Raw genomic sequence first — 20387 nt, 5'->3', positions numbered from 1 at the left:
TCTATTTTTTTTAAAAGGTCACTCTTGGAGCCCCTGGGTAGCTCAGTAGGTTAAGTGTCCAACTTCAGCTCAGGTCATGACCTCACAGTTCATGGGTTCAAGCCCCGCATCGGGCTCTGTGCTGACAGCTTGGAGCCTGGAGCCTGCTTCGGATTCTGTGTTCTCCTCTCTCTCTCTCTGCCCCTCCTCTGCTCACGCTCTGTCTCTCGCTCTCTCAAAAATAAATAAACTTTAAAAAAAAAAAAAAGGATACTATTGCTGTCTAATGGGGAATGGATTAGAGGAAGCAGAGCCAGAAAGTGACTGCCATCCAGGTGAACAATAGAGTTGAAATGTAGAAATAAAGTGAACCTATCCACCTGGTCTTTTCTGGATGACACAATTATTTGGGACCCTTGCATTCAATCCTTCATTCATGTAAACATTTATTATCATCTGACATGTAATGGGCATCCTGACTACAATGATGAAGATACAACATATTCCTTATCCTCAGGGAACATACAGGTTGGAAAAGGGTATCAGGCAAGTAACCAAAACAATTAAATACTGAATGGAAATAGACGAGGAGCTAAGTGCTATGGGGCCACACAGAAGTGGCCCACCTCATCCAGACTAGAAAAAATCAAGAAGGGCTCTGCAGATAAGGCATCCTCCCAGTTGAATCCTAGAGGATGAGGAAGAGTTAGGCCAAAATGAGAGTGAAAGGGTAAAGTGTAGGAAAGAGTGACAACATTGTATGTGGGGTCCAGCAGTAAAATTCCTGACCAGCAGGGCAATCTGAATATTTCCCATGTACAGAGTATAGAGCACAGGAATATAAGTGACTAGCACAAGGTGAGAAGGAGCAACCTCAGAAGCCCAGTAGCCTCCCTTCTTCAGAAGGGCTAGAGAAGATGGCAGACAATTGTCCTTTCGGACAATTTCCCTGACAACACTGTGAAGGATGCCCACATGTCTCTGTGCACGACTTTCCCCTCTGTCTAGAATGACGTCCTCTTTGGCAAACGTCTTCATCTTTCAAGGCTTAATCAGCCTTCCTTAACTCTAATAGGAGGAAGAGTTAATTAACATCCTTTCTCCCAAGTTTACATAAACATACCACCAGGAGCACTCAGTGCTGCAATTACTTATTAATCTGCTTTTAGTTCTCTTCACTTGATGATAAGCTTCTTGAAGGAAGGAAAGAGTCTTATACATCTATATCAGAACTGGAGTTCTGTCTGATGCATTCACTGCTGTGTCCCTAGTACCTAGAACAATGCCTGACGCATATTGGGCATTCAGTATCTATTCAGCCCAAAAAGGAAGAAAGGAATGTGACCTTTTAATCAGAGCTCCAATTTTCTTCTTTGTAGTTCAGTAATAACAATTTGGTTAGTGAAAATAAGGTCCAAATTAGTTTACCTTAATCCTCAGAGAATCGGTGCCTACGTTAACTAAAACGTCACATTTGAATATTTCAAGGATCAGTGAGATTTATGCCAGTAGTAGTGCTACTTTGAATGCTAACCTCCAATTTTTTCCACTACAGCTTTGTGCTTCCTTTCTAAATGCTGAAGATGCCTACAGCATTTCTCCAGTTTTCTTTTCAGATCTTGACATTCCTGCTTTGCCTTTTCAAGTTCTTGGAAGCAGTGTCCACAGCATGAATCCTTAATTTCAAGGATCTTTTTCTTATCTGTAAAAATTAAATGATAGCAAACTTTTATATCAATTTGGACTAAGAACTAAAAAAGAAAGGAAGGAAGGAAGGAAGGAAGGAAGGAAGGAAGGAGGGGAAGAAGGAAACCAGGTGACGGGACTGAAGGTGACAGTGTAACTGAAAAGAACATGATGCTTAAGAGAGAGAGACCTGGGTTTAAATCTTCTTTATTTACTGGCAGTGTACCTCTGAGTATATTATATAACCTGAGACTTAGTTTTTTATTATGTAAAATTAAATCATACCATCTGTTTTAAAAATTGCTATGAAACATAATGCTCAACTCTTAGTATTGAATACCATTTCCCATGACAAGGAACCAAGGATCTTCAAGGATCCAGTAACTCCAGTACTCGGACAAGGTATATACATGACAAATGCCAGAAAGAAATTCCTGAAAAACACAGGCATGTCACAAGAACATAGAAGCCAGTTTGAAAGGGCTCCACTAGCTGAATATGGGACAATTTGAATTTTTTTTTAATGTTTATTTATTTTTGACAGAGAGAGACAGAGTGTGAGTGGGGGAGGGGCAGAGAGAGAGGGAGACGCAGAATCCGAAGCAGGCTCTAGGCTCTGAGCTGTCAGCACAGAGCCCGACATGGGGCTCAAATTCACAGACCGCGAGATCATGAACTGAGCCGAAGTCTGACGCTCAATTGACTGAGCCACCCAGGTGCCCCTGAATATGGGACAATTTGAACACTAAGTATATTAATAAATTATAAAATACTTTCAAAAAAATAGGAATTCATGAGTCATACCAATAATTCCATAATGGAATGGATGGATAGATGGTTAAGTAGGTTAAGCTGGTAAGTAAGGAGGTAGGTAGGTGGATTGATGGGCAGACTGGTAAGTGAACAAAAAGACAAATAAATAACTATATAAACTAGCAGGAGGATGCACAATTATTACATGCCAAGTTCCAACTTGGTTAAAGTAGAGGGAAGTCTAGAGCTAGAAAACTCATAATTTTGCAACCACCACAGTAAAGACTGGATCAGACAAGCATCATCAATGATTGCTAAACATAAGGGAAAGTTTTAATGAAAAGGACATTTTCATGGTCTTAGACGTGTCTCCACACAGATTGCTTATTAGTTATTGGGGTGGGGGAACCCAGTAACTATACAGTGAAGAAACTATACACTTTGACCAGGTGCTCCAAAGAACTTCACCAATAAAAGACAAATGGACACTGGGCACCTCCACATGTGATAACACATCACCTATGCAGTGCATCAGCCAAGGAAACACAATCTGAACCTAATTATGAAGAGACATCAGAAAAACTCAAAATGAGGAAAGTTCCAAAAAACCGAGGGGGTGGGGTGGAGCACTGGGGAAAGGGAGAGTAAGTCTTTCAAAAACGTCAATGTCAGAAAAGCCAAAAAGAGGCTGTGGAAATATTCTAGACTAAAAGACACTAAAAAGACATGACATGGAGGGATAATACCTGACCCTGGACAGATTTTTGTACTGTAGAGAGAAAAATAATGAAAGCCACTACTGGGTCAGTCAACAAAATCAGTGGGTCAGTTGACAAAATTAGACAAAATCCGAACAGGTTGACACAATATTTTCATTGAATGTTAAATTTACTACATGTTTTGAAAATACACAAGTATTTAGGGGTAAAAGGGCACAATATATAGAACATCTTCAAATGGTTCAGGAAAAAAAATGAAATGTTCAAATACACACACACACACACACACACACACACACACACACACACAGAAGAGCACAAAATAGTGTCAAACATTATCAATGTATGTATCTACGTAAAGGGTATGTGAGTGCTATTTGCAACTATTTTTACTTTGTGACTTTTCTGTAAATTTAAAATTGTCTCCAAATGAAAAAAAGATGTAAAACTGTCAGGAGGACAGGGCACCCAGGTGGCTCAGTTGGTTAAGTGTCCGACTCTTGATTTCAGCTCAAGTCATGATCTCACGGTTCATGAGCTCGAGCCCTGCATCAGGTTGCACGCTGACTGTGCAGAGCCTGCTTACGATCCTCTCTCCCCCCCTCTCTCTGCCCCTCCTGCACTCACATGTGTGCGCATACTCTCTCTTGCTCTCTCCAAGTAAGTAAGTTTTTAAAAAAATAAAAATAAAACTGCCAGGATGTATACGTTTATAAAAATTGTGTGGCACAGTACCTGGCACAGGTCAGCATGTAGTAAATAACAGCTATTGCTATTAGTAATACAAAGAATTCTTAAAATTAAATAACACACAAAAATGATACAAAAAATAGATTACTATTACCGCAATTGATATAATTAAGTAGGAACACAAACACAAACTGACACAGGGTCAAATGTTGATGTAAAATCATTGGTCCAACAAAATTATTCTTAGCTCTTTTCTGACTTAGTTTCATTTAAATGGTGCCATTTATGTCCATGAGCATCAAAGAATTCATAAAGCATCACATTGGTGCCATACAAGGCATTTATATTTTTAATTTAAGATACTGTAGTAAAACTGGAAACCAGACAAACGACCATTGACAACAGAATAAATTGTAGTATGTTCACAGAATGGAATACTACACAGCAATATAAATAAACTAGAGCTACATGCATTAACACAGACAAATCTCAGAAGCTTGATACTAAGTGGAAAAAAAGCAAGTTACAAAGACTATAATAAATAGTAAACCATTTTTATAATGTTAAAAGACAAAACAACAACTTTTTCAGGATACTTACCTTTGGTCACAACATAAAGAAAAGCAAGAGAATAGTTTTTAAAAATCAAAATATTTGTTACCTTGGATTGTAAGGAAGTTACAGGGATGGGATTGTGGTCAAACAGACAGGGGTCTTCAATGGTACTGGTGATATTCTAGCTCTTAAGCCGAATGGGTGGGTTCCTGGTTGCTAGGCTTCATAACTTGCATGCACATCACATATTTTCTTTGCATGTATAAAGCATTTCATAATATTGAACTTACTTAAAAAAAATGATAAGATATTAGGAGGCTATGACCAAACAGTTAACAATGGTGGTAGTCCTCTCCAATGAATTTGTTAATGTGTTTGTTTTTAGGGAACAAAGACTAAAGAAAGAAAAATCTTTTGTTGTCTGATTGTCTTAAGTAAAAATTAATTTCTTTCACACTGATAGGACTTCCCAAAGCCAAATATCTAAAACTTGTTTCTACCCATTTTATAAAATGTTTAAGAATTCTCTGGTTTTTCTAAATATAACAACAGACACACAATCACACTGAAAAGAAACAAAATACAAATTACAAATTAAGGATGTATTCCCATACACCTAATTAACAATAAGATGTTCTCAACCACCTAGAACCTAGAAAGGAAAAAGGGTCTATGGATGATGAGGAAAATAACAGTCAACTGACTTCTTAGGAAAGGCAGAAATCCTCTACGATTCTGGTAACATTACCTACTAAATTAAAAACTGTGGAAACTAAGTTCATTGACCCAGTACATATGAATTGTTCTGGTAATTCTTAGTTCTTTTCCAGGTTGCAATGGAGACAGCAGGTAAGAAACAGAAAGAGTGGGTGTGTGTAGGTGGAGGGAAGGAGCAGGCTACAAGATCTCATTATCTTAAAAAGGAATGGAGCGAATAAAGGGTATGTCAGTTCCTGGCTCAAAATTCTCAGTGATGAGGCAATGTAAGCTCAATCAGTATTCCTTAGTGAGCTCTGAATAGGTCAGGGGGGTACAGTACAATAATTCATTCTCATAATAAACTCTAAGTCATCATGGAAATGTTAAACTCTTAATCTACCAAACATTCAAGGAACACAAACTATGTGTCATTCACTCTGCCATGTATTGGAGAGGAAGAGATAAAACACTACTCCTACACTCAAGAAATTCACAAATAAATCAGAAAACACCTCTTCAGAAAGATTTCCATTAAAAAATGGTTGAAATAAGCTTCAATAATTTGAACGAAAAGGTCTCAGTTACTTGCCAATTCTTTAATGTAAAACCCGTGATTTCTCAATAAAGCCAGAGAATAAAAACATGACTATTCTATTAAAATTCTCATTATTCTCCTTATAATAAGAACTACTTAGGAACGGAGGGAAGACCATGAAAAGATAGAACTAAAAGGGTCTAAAGTGGCCTTGTTTCCCAAATGCAAAATTAAATCTAGGGAGAAGACACAGATTAGGTAGGAGTAATATCACCCACTTGTTCACTCAAAAAAGCTATACACATCTTTGATTTCCTTTTATTCTTAAAGTAACCCTCTGGAACTGTGATTACGAATGTTACGGAGACCAGTAGGAATAAAATCCCATTACCAGCTTCTGCTTCTGTTTCTTGCAAGGCCAAGGACTGAGCGCAGTGTCCAAAAGTAGGTGCAGGAAGGATTGCCAGGACTCCAGGGTCTCCTCTGCCAGTGACCTCTGTGACGGGATCCTTAGAGGTCCTGGCCAAATTTTTCTGAAAGAGATGATCTTCCTAGTTAATGCCATGTAAAAATCTTCAAGCAATTCTCTATTTAGAATGCTAATATTAAAAATATAAAAAGGTAACACTGCCTGAAAAAAACTCTTACCTAAACTATCACCAGTACTTTTCTTAGGGTGTTACATGAATATTGTCATTACTATGAACTAGTCTGCTGTGGCCATAATTTTCAAATTAGACCATTATCTGACAGAGGACTGGTGGGCCGACTAGGAGACAGATAGGAGATATAGTTTTTGTATGCATATACGTGAGTTTAAGATATTTTAATAGTTTATGTGATCAAATCACAGGACATACTAAATCCTAAAGGAACAGAGCAGGTGATCTTGAGTAAGCTACCTTGTCTAATTACCTAAAATACACCATACATGCTTGACCCTTCAAGCCTTGATTCTGATCATAAGAAACTTACTTAACTGACTGTTAGGAAACCTACCTACGATATATGACAGAAGCAGAGGTGAGTAGTTACAGAGAAAATGTGAACACCAAGAGGCAATGACGCTGAGGCCAGAAGGAGTAATAAAAGTTGAACCCTAAGGTAGACAGTGTTTCCAGTTTCTGCTCATAACTGGAGAAAAGCCAAGATGACAGAAAACGCAGGAATACCAAACTTCTGGTCTTAATTCTAACTTGACTTTGATGGTAAGAAAAGACAGAACACACATCCTTAAACTTGTATGAAAATTCTGTTCCAATTGGTATTTCTCTTTTCTCTTTTCCATTATGACCTGTTATATTAATGTATCCCGATAAGGGATTCATTTTCTTGGAAATACATTTTTTTTTAATTTTTTTTTCAACATTTATTTATTTTGGGGACAGAGAGAGACAGAGCATGAACGGGGGAGGGGCAGAGAGAGAGGGAGACACAGCATCGGAAACAGGCTCCAGGCTCCAAGCCATCAGCCCAGAGCCTGACGTGGGGCTCGAACTCACGTACCGCGAGATGGTGACCTGGCTGAAGTCGGACGCTTAACCGACTGCGCCACCCAGGTGCCCCTTGGAAATACATTTTTAATTCATTGTATCCTCTCCATTTTAAGAAACTTTTGATCATCTTAGTTATTTTAATGAGGATTTGTTTTATATTTATTGATCATTTTTTCCCATTTTAATTTGTATAATCAGTTCTAAAAATGACAAATTTTACCAATTACAATTCACAATTCTTCATATTTATGGTACCCATATTGCAAACTTATCACCATTGCCTAAAATCATCGCTCTACCTCAAGGTCCTGAGCTGAGTTAGCTCTCAAACAGCAGAAGATCAAGAATTCTTTGGTGACTAATGCCAGAGTAGGCATTTCAAAGCCTACTATTCCCTTTCCCCAGGAATAGAATCTGAACCCACCCAACAAAGGCTGCAAAAATCTAAGTTCTTAGCCAAATTATGTGACTCTGTCCCTACATGTGAACTACATTAAGTCATATAGATGACCTTGACACTGCTTGCACAATCATAAGCCCTCTACAGAGACCCCAGGATTGATTATATACTAATAGTAGAAGAAAGCTGTCATATTTTCCTGATTTTTACAGCAGAGATGATCTTTTCAGGAAAGCAAACTTGAAAGCATATAACATGATTTCCCCACCACTGTTCATGCTTAAAACCTGCTGTAGGTAGTTCTGATCTTAATTATTTTTTCCAAAAATTTTCAGTAAAGTAGTATAAGCATTATTCATGGGAAGTGATCTTGCTCAGTTATTTTTACATTGAAAGCAACTCTTAACTAGTAACATCTTTGTGAAATCATGAATAACAGTATCTACTTGGGGGACTGGGGTGGAGTAGACTAATCATTTGGGTAAGCTATGGCTGTAAAATTCTGTACTATCTCAAATCTAGGATGTGAAAAGGCCTAGCTTCTTTTTCAGACAAGCAACTATAGTATATGAGGTACACAGGTAACAGACTAGTTATCCTCAAGTGTGGGGATTAGAACTCAGATTTTTTTTTTCCCCAGCTTATAACACATTCCAATAAGTATTAATACCAAATGTTCAATCCTGGCCTTGAAAATCTTTAATCATGATATCTTAATGAAACTTAACTCTTACGTCTCTTCATTCAGACAAACCTTATAATATTGGGAATGTTTTCTACCTCTAATTCCAAATGTTGAAATCGGCTAAACACAATACCTACGATATTATTCTAGATTTTTCATCCATACCTCATTTCTTTAATCATAAGCTAGGAAGACTTTGGTTTCATCAGATCTTCCACAGAAACTAAAAGCTGGTGTCAGAGACTACTTAGACAACTAAAAGAATACAATTCACTCATGCCACACACACATAGATAGTACACCAAGTAAACTGGCTTCAGAGTACCGTGTGAGTGAGCCATACCTCTAACTGCTTATTTCTACATCTTTTTTTGTACTTGGTTGGCATCTTTTGCCTTTGTGACATAAATTCCTTGAGGGTAAGAAATATGCTTCCAAACTCTTTAGAAGCTCTTAAGAAACTCTAGTTTAATACGATGCATATTTCGTGGTCATGCCCAAAAAACAAAAATAGGAATGAGAGTTATTCAGTTTCTCAAAGCTGAGGCCCTTACAAAGAACAGCATATATTTTTTAGGAAAAAGATGTCTAGAGTCTAAAAGCTCTGCCTCATATTTGTGGCACTATGAAGAAGCAAAGTTTTTTTGGCAAAAAGAAATGAAATCCTTTGGATTTCCTACAAAAAGTTGTTGAGCCACCGGTAAAAACACAAGTTTTATGTCTACTAGACTGTAAAATGAAGAAAGGAAAAAATAACCATAGGCAACTGCTACAATCATCTCTGATGCTTATTAAGAGCTCTTTCCACTTATCAGGAACATACCTTTTCCCATTCTGAGCCGGTATTTTCTGTAGCTAGGGAGAGGATATCTTGAAATGCTTTCTGTATGCAGGCCTTTAGTTTTTCAAAATATTGCACAGACACCCATTTTGAAGAACAAGTCGACACGAGTTCCAAAAGTTGCTGGTTCTCTGAAGCACTGACATGCTCCTTCTGGGTGTCCTTTAAGAGAAATTCGAGTACAGTTAGGATGTCTTCCTCATACTGATAGATTTCCAGTTGGATCCGCCTGGCTTCCTGCGTAGCCCATTCTCTACGACTCTGGTCTAGACAGGCTTGCAATTCCATCTCCTTCTGAAGAAGGAGTTCAGTTTTTTGTTTCACAAAGTCTTCTTTAGCTGCCGCAAGCACCTCATCAATTTTATTTCGATGATCATCTAAAAATTGCCGGTAATCTTCCTCATTTTGTTCTTGAATTCTGTGGATTTCTTCTTGCTTTTTTTTGTTCCATTCACTCCGGGCTTTCGCCAACTCAGCCCTGACAACCACAGGGACTTCCTCGTTCTTTAACTCAAGCTCTCTCTGAAGAGAATGAATCTTCTCTTCCAGTTCCCTCCTAGGTATTCCATTTTTGTTCATGTTTTCAAGCTCACTTTTCCATTTCTCTTTAGCTTCAGAAATAGCAAATGATATCTAAAAGGCAGAACAATGTACATTTAAAATTCTTTATGATCTCCCCATAACTATTTGGGATAAGACATTGTTCCTAAAATATACTATACTCAAAGATCCTCTCCATTTTAGATCACCTAGTATTTTAGGTCATATGGTATTTTAAAAACATCAGTTTCTTGGGGGTGCCCGGGTGGTTCAGTTAAGTGTCCAACTCTTGGTTTGGGCTCAGGTCATGAGCTCATGGTTTCTGAGTTTGAGCTCTCACATAGGGCTCTATGCTGGCAGTGAGGAGTCTGCCTGGGATTCTCTCTGTCTCTCTCTCCCTCTCTCTCTCAAAATAATTAAAGAAACTTACAAAATAAATAAGTAAAAGACATCCATTTCTTGATGGGGAACTAGAAATTTAAACTGACTCCAAAAAAATTATAATTAGACAATTATCCAAAACTAATTTTAGGGGAAAAATTCATATTAGTTTTACACAGACAGAGCCTCAAATTTTACCTAAGCCCAGGACAAATGAAGTATCTTTTACATGAAGCAATGATATAATAGCTGGAAGCGAAAGCAGCCTCATAAAGAAATCTTACTATTACTTAGAAATATAACACATACCTGCATAACGTGCTGACAAACATAATTGTATTTTAATGGCATCACAGTGGTTAGAGCAGTTCATTAAATGACAATACTAGACAGAAAAAAGTCATTTTTTCACTAATCTAATTGTCTTTTATAACAGAATAACAAGACTCGCAGATCACACACAGTAATAGTACATAACCCAAATGTCACAGGGAATCAAAACACCTAGGCTTAACTCTAATCCTACCTTTGACAGCAGCCCAGCAAGGTGCTTAACAGAACAGGCTCTGGGGACAAACTGCTAGAGTCAACTTACCAGCTGTGGGACCACAGGCCCATTCCTCAATTCCTTCGAGACTCTATTTCCTCATCTATAAAATGAGGATAATTATAAAGCTTCCCTGATAGCATTGCATTAGGGTTAAATGACAAAAGAAAATTCATTTAAGCAACTTGGTCCAGAGCCTGACAGATAAGGACTCAATAAATATTATATGGTTATTACTTTTGGCTAGATGGCCTTAGAAAAGTCACTTAATCTCTTTCACACTTAATGTCTCTATCTACATAATGAGCAGACTGGATAATGACCTTGAATCCCTTTTATAAATTCAAACAAGTCACAAGGATGTAAGTGTTGAAAGAAGTGGGCATCTCCAAAAGCTTGGCCTGGACAGCGGTGGCTGCTGAAAGTCAGTACTGTATACATATATGCTCTGGATGTTGAGATAGGGTATCTGTCTCCTAAATTTCCAGCTATTATATCATCTTAGCAAACACCTTCAACTGTAAAAATTCTAAAACATGTTATACATCTTTATTCAATAAGTGTTCCTGAATAGTTGCACATAAATCCAAATTTTGAACTCTATTTCAAATTTACTAAGGGAACCCACTAAGATGAGCTTTACAAAGGAATGCACAGCAAAATTCTTTCGCTACCAGCGGAATAATTCAGTAGTGATGTGAAACATGCTTAAAGAGTACCTTCAGGGAAAACAGTCTTGTCACAATGGATGCCTGGAGATCATTACCAGGTGACTTGGTGGAGGTGGCAGATCCCATGGAATCGGGAGGACCTGCCCAACCTCACCAAAGGTGTGCATCCTCTCACATGAAGTTGTGGGAGAAGAATTTAACAGCATTAATCAACTCAGTGGCTCCTGATAGTTGCTGCCCAGTAGAATCACCTGAGAAGCTTTTAAAAATCCTAATACCCAGGCCATATCCTGCACCAATTAAAACATAAAGCCTGGGGGCTAGGAGTCAAGCAACAGTAATTTTTTTTTAAGTTTATTTATTTATGAGAGAGAGAGAGAGAGAGAGATAGCATGAGTGGGGGAGGGGCAGAGAGAGAGGGAGACACAGAATGGGAAGCAGGCTCCAGGCTCTGAGCTGTCACCTTGGAGCCCGATACAGGGCTCAAACCCACGAACCTTGAGACTATGACCTGAGCCGAAGTCAGACCCTTAACTGACTGAGCCACCCAGGCACCCCAAGCAACAGTAATTTTTAAAAGATCCTCAAGTTTTTCTAATATGCAGCAAAGTTTAAGAACCACTGAACCAATTGACAACTTCTGGACTCTGGATAACCAGCTTTAAATTTTCACGGAGCTTGATGGATCACTCTAATCTCCCAAGAACCCTCCCACCAATGCACTGACACTGGCCCTAGGTCACCTTCTTTGGTTTGGACCAAGGATTCGCAACATGTTAACATTATGTTCTGTGGCTGAATAATTATCTAGAATAGTGCTACTCACACCCAAGTGTGGTCTAAAAATCAGCACTGTCACATCCCCTAGGAACTTGTTAGAAATGCAAATTTCTCAGGATTTACTCCAGGATTTACTCCAGGCCCACCAAATCAGAATCTCTGGGAATAAATCCCAGGAATCTGCTTTAACAAACCCTCCAGGTGAATCTCATGCCTGATAAAGTTTGAGAAGCAACACACTGTCTTCTCATTCCTGTATTTCTGCATTCACATACATTCAGGTCTTCTATGTTCTTAAGGAAAGATCTCTTGGGGTCCCTGGGCGGCTCAGCTGGTTGAATGTCCAACTCTTGATTTCGGCTCTGGTCATGATCTCAAGGTTGTGAGATAGAACCTCGTGTCAGGTTCTGCACTGAGAGTGGAGCCTGCTTAAGATTCTCTCTTTCCCTCTCTTTCTGCCCCTCCTGACATGCTCACATACTCTGTCTCTCAAAAACATAAAAAACAAAATAAAAACTTAAAAAAAATCTCTTGCCTATTTTCTATATACTAACCAACTTTATTATTCTTCTTGACTTCAGGGCTGAGTCACATGTACATCATATTATTTCCTCTCTCTCCCTCTTAAATTTCCTTTTAAACTATTTCAGCATACTTAAAAAGTATAGAGAATAATGCAGTGAACACCTGTGTACTACCACATAACTTAAGAAAACTGTTACAATAGATTTATTTATGCTGAATTATTTAAGTATTCTGTGGAATAAGATTATGAATACAACATATGAGTCATTTACAATGTCTGTCACCTATACTATTTTGAAAATGGTTGTCATATTGGGAGAATAGTATACACTTAACACTGCAATCTATTATCTTTTTTGTATTATAATTAAGAAGACATACATATGGCATAAAATAGTAGTTTAAGTTTGCTATTTGGACTTCTCACATTTGTACATATTTGTCATATTTGGACATTGTTGGTGTACTTATCCACAGCTCCTTGTTTTCTTATAAATTTGTATTGTTTTTCTTACCACATACTAGTAGTCATGTTTCTTTTTTTTTTTTTTTTTTAATTTTTTTTTCAACGTTTATTTATTTTTGGGACAGAGAGAGACAGAGCATGAACGGGGGAGGGGCAGAGAGAGAGGGAGACACAGAATCGGAAACAGGCTCCAGGCTCTGAGCCATCAGCCCAGAGCCTGACGCGGGGCTCGAACTCACGGACCGCGAGATCGTGACCTGGCTGAAGTCGGGCGCTTAACCGACTGCGCCACCCAGGTGCCCCAGTAGTCATGTTTCTTATGTTTAATTCATTTATTTTCCTTTTTTTTATTATCCTCTCACTTTTTTTAATTACAAAAGCAAAAATGTTTTAACTGTATCTCTTATATCCTATTTATCCATCTTTGCTACTACAACTATTGTCCCCAAACTGAGTGATGTTGGTATTCAATTTCTTTCTTCTATGCTTTCATGTAAAAATGTTCAACTTCTTCATCAACTTAGACTTTATTATGATGCAAGCACAGGTAACCTTAATTTTTCCAAAGTGCTATCTGGCTATCCTAAGACCATTTATTATGGAATAATTCCCTATTCCTTTGTTTTGAAACAATTACATTTCTATTCATAGTTGGGCCTATCTCTGAAGTCTGTGTAATACAAAATGAAAAATTCTATTTTTGTGACTCAACACTGAATTGTCGCTTTCCAACAGACTCTATTATGTGTTAGGGTTGGACTACTATTTCTTTTCCAGAACATTTAAAAAATTTCTAGTCCTTTCCAAGTAAATTTTAGAATTAGGGTCAAATTTCAAAACCATGTTCAGTTTATTGGCATTTTGATTAGAACTGGTTTACACTAATAAATTGGAAGAATGCAAATGATTATAATATCTTATGTTTCTGGTCAAACAACATGACCTCTCTGGTCAGGAGAGTTGGCTATTTTCCAAGGAGATTATAAGACTACTGAAAAAGCAGGGAAAACAAACTTCCAGCATGCAAAAGGATACCATGTAGCTATTAATAAACAGGTAAACACCTGTTCTCAATTCCTCCTAAAGATAGGGCAAGACAGAACAGGATTTAGTTTCACAGTTAAGGTTACCTTCCTGATTATGAGAGTTTCAAGACCCTAAAATACATTCTTTCTCCCTCAGCATCCTGATGATGAGAACAGATGCCATCAGTCAGGCTCTGAGCTAAAGCTTACCATGCATTATTGCATTTAATCCTTCCACAACACGGTGAGGAGATACTGATTCTCGGGACTAAGATGAGACATCTCTCATCTCAGGAGAGAGGCCCTCCTCAAGCTTCTTTCCAGGAGAGCACTTACCCGTCTTGCCACAGTGATCTCTTGTTGCTCTTCCCACTTCTTCTGTTCTGCTCTTACACGTGCTTTATACTCTGCAAGGTCAGGTAGTTCTTCCAGCCATCGATGACGAGCATTTTGCACAGCTGTTTCTACCTGCAATTGGATATTGCAAAAGCAGGCAGTAAAGTGAGGTGTAAAATTTCAGAAAGATCCCATTCGCAATTAGCAACTATGGTTTCATGTGTATTTTACATAATATCTCACTATGTTACACTGACCTCAAGCAGCCCACCTGATCCCAAACAGTAGATTCTAATCCTTCTGTTCTAAACTTCCCACACTGTCCCATGCAAATGCCAGCGCAAAAAGTAGAAATCTATAAATGTTTGATAGCCAATACCATTACTGGAAAGCTTCATACAAAGTACCAATTGCCATTTCCAAGAAATTCCTGTTTATCTTAAGAAAAAGGAGAAGACATGCAGAGAGGCTGCTTGGGGTCAGGGCTGCCCAATCAGTACACCCACCACATCCACAGTCCTCATGCCGTACATATAAACACACGAACCCACGCAAGCATGCACCAATATAGCTTAGAGCCTTGTACCGAGCAACTTTTCCTGCTGTCTGTAATGAGTTTGCAACTAAAGAATGAGGGTGATACAGCAATTCAGGCAAACATATAAGACTTGGCAAATTATGAGGGTGATCTGTTGGTAAATCTGTCACAGGTTACCACAAGGTCACTTATTAAATAACCTTTCCTTATTTCCTTGTATTGAAATATAAATACACACATACCTATATCCATATAAACATACAAAACTAGAGTTGACATAAGGGGCTGAATTTTTTTGTAAAATGCTAAATAAATACATTTACAGGTAAAACCTAGGGAGTTACGAATATGGGGAAAAGATAAAGCCCCTATAGAAATTTATATTCCTCCAAAGGTTATTAATAATATTTCCTTTCTTACTACATGATGCTGTTTTTCTTCACATCTGTAATTGTTTATATACCAGGACAGCACCCTTAAACATGTCTCTTTGTCCACAGAACATTTTCTTAACTCTGTTCAAACCTTAAACATTTCAGGAAATGATTTAACTGACTGAAGATGCCTTTGATACAATTACACAGATTTGCCTATGTTTCCATACTATAAGGATTCCCTCTAAAATCGTGTAGAACAACTTATGGGGGCCTGGGTGGCTCAGTCGGTTGAGCATCCGACTTCAGCTCAGGTCATGATCTCACGGTTTGTGAGTTCAAGCCTCGCATCGGGCTCTGTTGACAGCTCGGAGCCTAGAGCCTGCTTTGGATTCTGTGTCTCCCTCTCTCTGCCCCTCTCATGCTCATGCTCTTTCTCTCTCTCTCAATAACAAGTAAACGTTAAAAAAAAATTTTTTTTAAATCATGTGGAACAATTTAACAAATAGGCAGAATTCCAAGTATTTATCAAAAGCTGAATACATTTTTTTAAAACTTTACTTCAGGTATTATTTTAAGACTGCATAATAAGCATTTCGTTTGTAAATACAAAATAAGTAATATTAAGGTCCAGGGACCTCTATGGGACTAAACACCCTGTCAGGTGGTCTGTGAGATCAGAACTATTTTCAAAGTAATATTCACACTTTATTTTTTTCATGCCCATTCCTGCATGTGTAACTAATACAATGGTGTCATGCTTTGTGATTTATCACTGCTCTGACAGCCAATGGCAAGTTTAGTATTCTTGGTTTTTTTTTTTTTTTTTTACAGATTTTATTTTCCTAATTTTTTAAAGTTTATTTATTTATTTTGAGAAAAAGAGAGAGAGAGAAAAAAGAGAGAGAGTGGGTGAGTACGAGAGGGACAGAGTGAGAGGCTTGACTCTCACTCTGTACGAGAGGGACAGAATCCCAGGCAGGCTCCGCATGGCCAGCGCATAGCCCGACACTGGGCTCAGACTCATGAACCTTGAGATCATGACCTGAGCCAAACGCTTAACTCAATGAGCCACCCAGGTGCTCCAGTATTCTTGTTTTTTTTAAAGTTCCTTAGATTTATATTTTCCAATACAGTAAATAGATATAACCCACACAGAGAAAAACTCTTCAGAGTCTTGAGTTTTTAAAAGTGTTAAAGGCATCCTGAAGCAAAAAAGTTTTGAGAATCACTATAATAATGTAGATAAAACCAACAAAAACTCTTTATTGCATTAACACGGAGCTATTTCATTAACAGCTCACTCAGGCTGACATTTCTTGGAAACCAAACAACATGTCCCAGTTAAAAGCAAGCTAGCTTTCTGAGTGCTTCTAAGGGGAGGCAATGGCCCCGCTTTCTGGCAGCGTATGGGATTTACAGACAAAGTCCCGTGTGAGGGGAGTGCCTGCAGATTCAACTCTGTGAGTTGCAGTGCAAATACTGTCTAATATCTCACTTGCTTTAAGTTTGCTTATGTATAACTACTTCAGTGGAGTATGTTCTATAAAGTTAGGTATGAAAGATTCTTAATTAAGATGTGCTTCATCCAGTTATAAAACCGCCACCTTTAACCTCAAGCACCCTAACGCTTAGACCAAACTCAGAGGAGCAAACACTCTGTAAACATAAAGAATACATGGAAAAACTGAGGGGTAACAGCTTTGTGACAGAAATACAGTGGAAGAAACTTTTTGTAACAACCCAAGAGGTTCTACCCTAGAATGCACAAAATTTTCAAAGTATAAAGTTATGAACAAGTTCAATGGTAGCACTTTACAGTTTTTCATTAATAGGCAGTTCCAATAATTGTACTATAATAAACCTATTACCTGTTTGGCAATATTTTCACAATATTTGAGTTCCAATTCCACCTCGAGTTTCTTCAGGTCCCCACTGACAGCTGTTTCTTTCTCTTGCTCTAAATCTTGCTGGATCTTTCGGTTCTGTTCTTCTATCATGACTGCCATCTCTTTCTTGGAAATAACATCACTGGTGGTTACTTGGTCAGTCTGGCTGCAACCATCTGAGGTCTTCTTTTTCATTGCCTTTATAGTTTGATCCAGCTTAGACTGCCACTCTTTTTCGAGCTGTTGAATAAGTTCTTGTTTGATCTGTTTTCAGAAGAAAAATTGTATGAAAAGAAAAAACACTCAAATAAGCAAAACCCAGAATTAATAGCTAGCCAAAAGAGCAACCACAGCTGTGTTTGAAAACCATCTAGATATTGTTGTAGTAATTACATGAGAGTTAGAAGCTTAGTCAATGAAAATATATTCAAGTAAATCCTGAAAGTTACTGTTGGACCCTAATGTACGTGGCATAAATCACATGGGAGATAGAAGTATACCGCCATAGGTCAGGCTTTCTTGCTCTCAAGATGCAACCTTCTGGAAGCTTTGACATTGCCACTACAAAGGTGGCATGATTTTTTTTTTTAAGAGGAAAATTTATACTATTAATATGTATTTTTCCATCAAAACCAGGCTTTCCACAAAGCAGGCACTGGGTTAAGTCTAAATAATGAACCTAAAACTGCACGATCTAAAAATAGTTTTACTTACTTGAACACATTAGACTCTTGTTTGTTAGGGTATTAAATTCTACTGAGTCTACTGTGCATTGAAGGAGGGGCATCATTAGAAGGATGTCTTAATGACAACTTTCTGCTTTCAACAGGATAGTGGGATGGATCAAAACACAGTCAGTCTGAGGCAAAACTGTGAAACAGCAAAAGTTGCTTTTCTCTGTTCCTGGTTCCCACCTCCTGGGTATCCAGAGTTCTCAGACTGCTTCCCTGGCTACCACAGTCCCAGGCTACATTGCTGCATTTGAAATGGCAATCTGGTGTAGCAGTTTATGCTTTCCTGACAGTCTCACAAAAACATTGCTTCTCTATCTCATCCTCCTGGTAAATAAATGGTTAGCAGATTCAAATATAAAACAATGTGCAACATTGTAAAAATAGAGAATTTGTTTTGTGCTATCCAGATTTTACAGGCATAAACGTATATATTCCAGAATACATATTTCTGTATTAAAAAATGATTAGTAAAAGAATGTCAGGTTCGAGCACTAGATTAATGAACTGCTGCAGAGGGTGGGGGTGGGAGATGAAGAAGAGGGATGCTGAAAGACAGGACAGTGGTCTACTATCCACCGTTAGGTAGCCACACCCCCAGGTAATAGCAATCTTGCAGACCAAAGAATCTAGTTTCGACAAGCTTGAAAATTGATTTCCCTTCCAGCTAAGTTTTCAAGATCATAATTTGGTTCTTAATTTTCTAGAAAACTATTAGTAATTTCATTTGCTACTTAGGTAAAAGAGGTAATTTTTTGTGCTTTTGAGCCTGCCCAGTCATTACTTCTTCCTTCTAATCCACAGGATGGGTTATCTATTTGTTATTATAGACTGGTCTAGAGTCATCTGACTCATTCCACAATATGAAATTAGAGGAGGGTTTCATTTTGAGGAATCAAAAAGTACCCCTCCAAAAACCATTATATTCTGAATTGCATCGAAGGGACAAGAGAGGGGAGAAGTTTTAAGAAATAAAACTAGTGTAAGCTGCCCAAAGCCCAATCCCAAGAAGTGAAATGAATGATCACGTAGGTGCTTGGCAATGAAAAATTATGTCTGTTCAGGAAGAACGGTCTCTCTATAGTTAATACTACAGTTTCCAAACATGGTGACTGAAAAGAAATTTTAACCCACACCTCTGTCTGTTCCTCATCCCAGTGTGATTTGGCTAACATCACTTCATTGTCAACCTGCTGTTTAATATCAGTTTCTTGTTCTTTCAGCCACTTGCTCTTCTCCATCATAAGGGTGTCTTGGTACTTTTCTTCAAGTTCCACCTGCAGTCTGTTTACATATTCTTCTCTTTCCTCCAATAGCTGTCTCTTTAAACAAAATTCAAGTAAATATCTCTATATTATACTAATATTCTCCAAGGCAAATTTATAAAATATTGGTCATAGGCAGGTACTGGCAGCAACAGAGACAAATGATCTTCCTACATGCTAACTCAATCAGCTAATAAACTGTCTTGTAAAGGCCTGCTTGGATCTCAAATATTTGGATAAAAAATTTACAGGTGGCTATATTGAAAGAAAAAGCATCTAACACAATCAATATGTTACTAGAAGAACAACTTTTTAACAAGTTTAACTGACATTTATGTTTACACCCCACCCATCATGGGACTCATTAGGTATCACAGGCCAGGAAAAAAAAATGTACATTTCTGAAATACATATATTCTGATATAAAACAAAAATTATTGCTCTATCTTAAAAGTATGCATCCTGTAATAAATTCAGACTGGCATATTTTTTTCATTACCAAAGACAATTGTTTTTCTCAAAACTAGCTAAAGCATTATGAAATAGTAACTGTCAACTATCAGATACAAATTTAATAATTTGAACTATTCATATACTATTCTCTGTTTATTTTAGGAATCCAGTTGATCTGAAAACTCTAACAAAACTCTACTCAGGGATCAAAATCACCTATAAGAGTTTTTGTGTGAAAATTTTTATTTTAAGTTTATTTATTTATTTTGAGAGAGGTGAGTGGGGGAGGAGCAGAGACAGAGAGAATCCCAAGCAGGCTCTGTACTCAGTGCGCAGCCCAACACAGGGCTCGAACTCACCAACAATGAGACCATGACTTGAGCCAAAACCAAGAGTGAGATGCTTAACCGACTGAGCCACTCAGGTGCCCCCAGTGTGAAAATTTTTGAAACGGTTTTCTGGTGGTCCCACTGAAGCTCATAAAATATAATGCCAGAGAAGTATACACTTCACATACCTATTGCCACGCAGCAAGAGCTTTTGCTCTGTGTCTCTTTACCATTATTTCTGATTCATGCTACCTGGTTGTCTGGTTTCTTTCCTGGTTCACACCTGACCTGGCTTATTTTGGTCTTAATTGCCATCTGATTCCTCTCCACCAACGGCACATACCAAAAAGATGCTATCTATTTTTGTTCAGTGCTATATGATTTCAGAAAATCTCCAGTGACTAAGGGACCCATTTCTTCACAATCAGGTCATAGAAACTGTAGTTGTACTAAAACAATCGAACTATCACGTGGCTGAGAAAATTGTCCAGTGTCATGT

At 37.9% G+C, this 20387-nt stretch overlaps 1 protein-coding gene across 18 annotated transcripts in view; it reads right to left on the bottom strand.

The window, feature by feature from the left end:
- The window catches only part of CEP152 (centrosomal protein 152), a 120307-nt gene that overhangs the window by 34910 nt on the left and 65010 nt on the right, over positions 1-20387 (bottom strand). For 13 of the 18 annotated variants that reach the window (XM_045059349.1, XM_045059348.1, XM_045059353.1 and 10 more), the window contains 6 exons: positions 18978-19163; positions 17093-17374; positions 14310-14441; positions 9021-9671; positions 6008-6149; positions 1514-1681 (listed from right to left, as the gene is read on the bottom strand). In XM_045059349.1, coding sequence (XP_044915284.1) covers positions 1514-1681; positions 6008-6149; positions 9021-9671; positions 14310-14441; positions 17093-17374; positions 18978-19163 — 1561 coding nt within the window. The remainder of the gene's footprint in view (positions 1-1513; positions 1682-6007; positions 6150-9020; positions 9672-14309; positions 14442-17092; positions 17375-18977; positions 19164-20387) is intronic. The other 5 variants (XM_019832470.3, XM_045059352.1, XM_045059350.1 and 2 more) reach the window with 4 other exon arrangements.

This window comes from Felis catus, chromosome B3 (assembly GCF_018350175.1).
Source record: "Felis catus isolate Fca126 chromosome B3, F.catus_Fca126_mat1.0, whole genome shotgun sequence".
NCBI lineage: Eukaryota > Metazoa > Chordata > Mammalia > Carnivora > Felidae > Felis > Felis catus.
The sequence above is the reverse complement of the archived record's forward strand: the minus strand, read 5'-3'. Positions and strand labels throughout refer to the sequence as shown.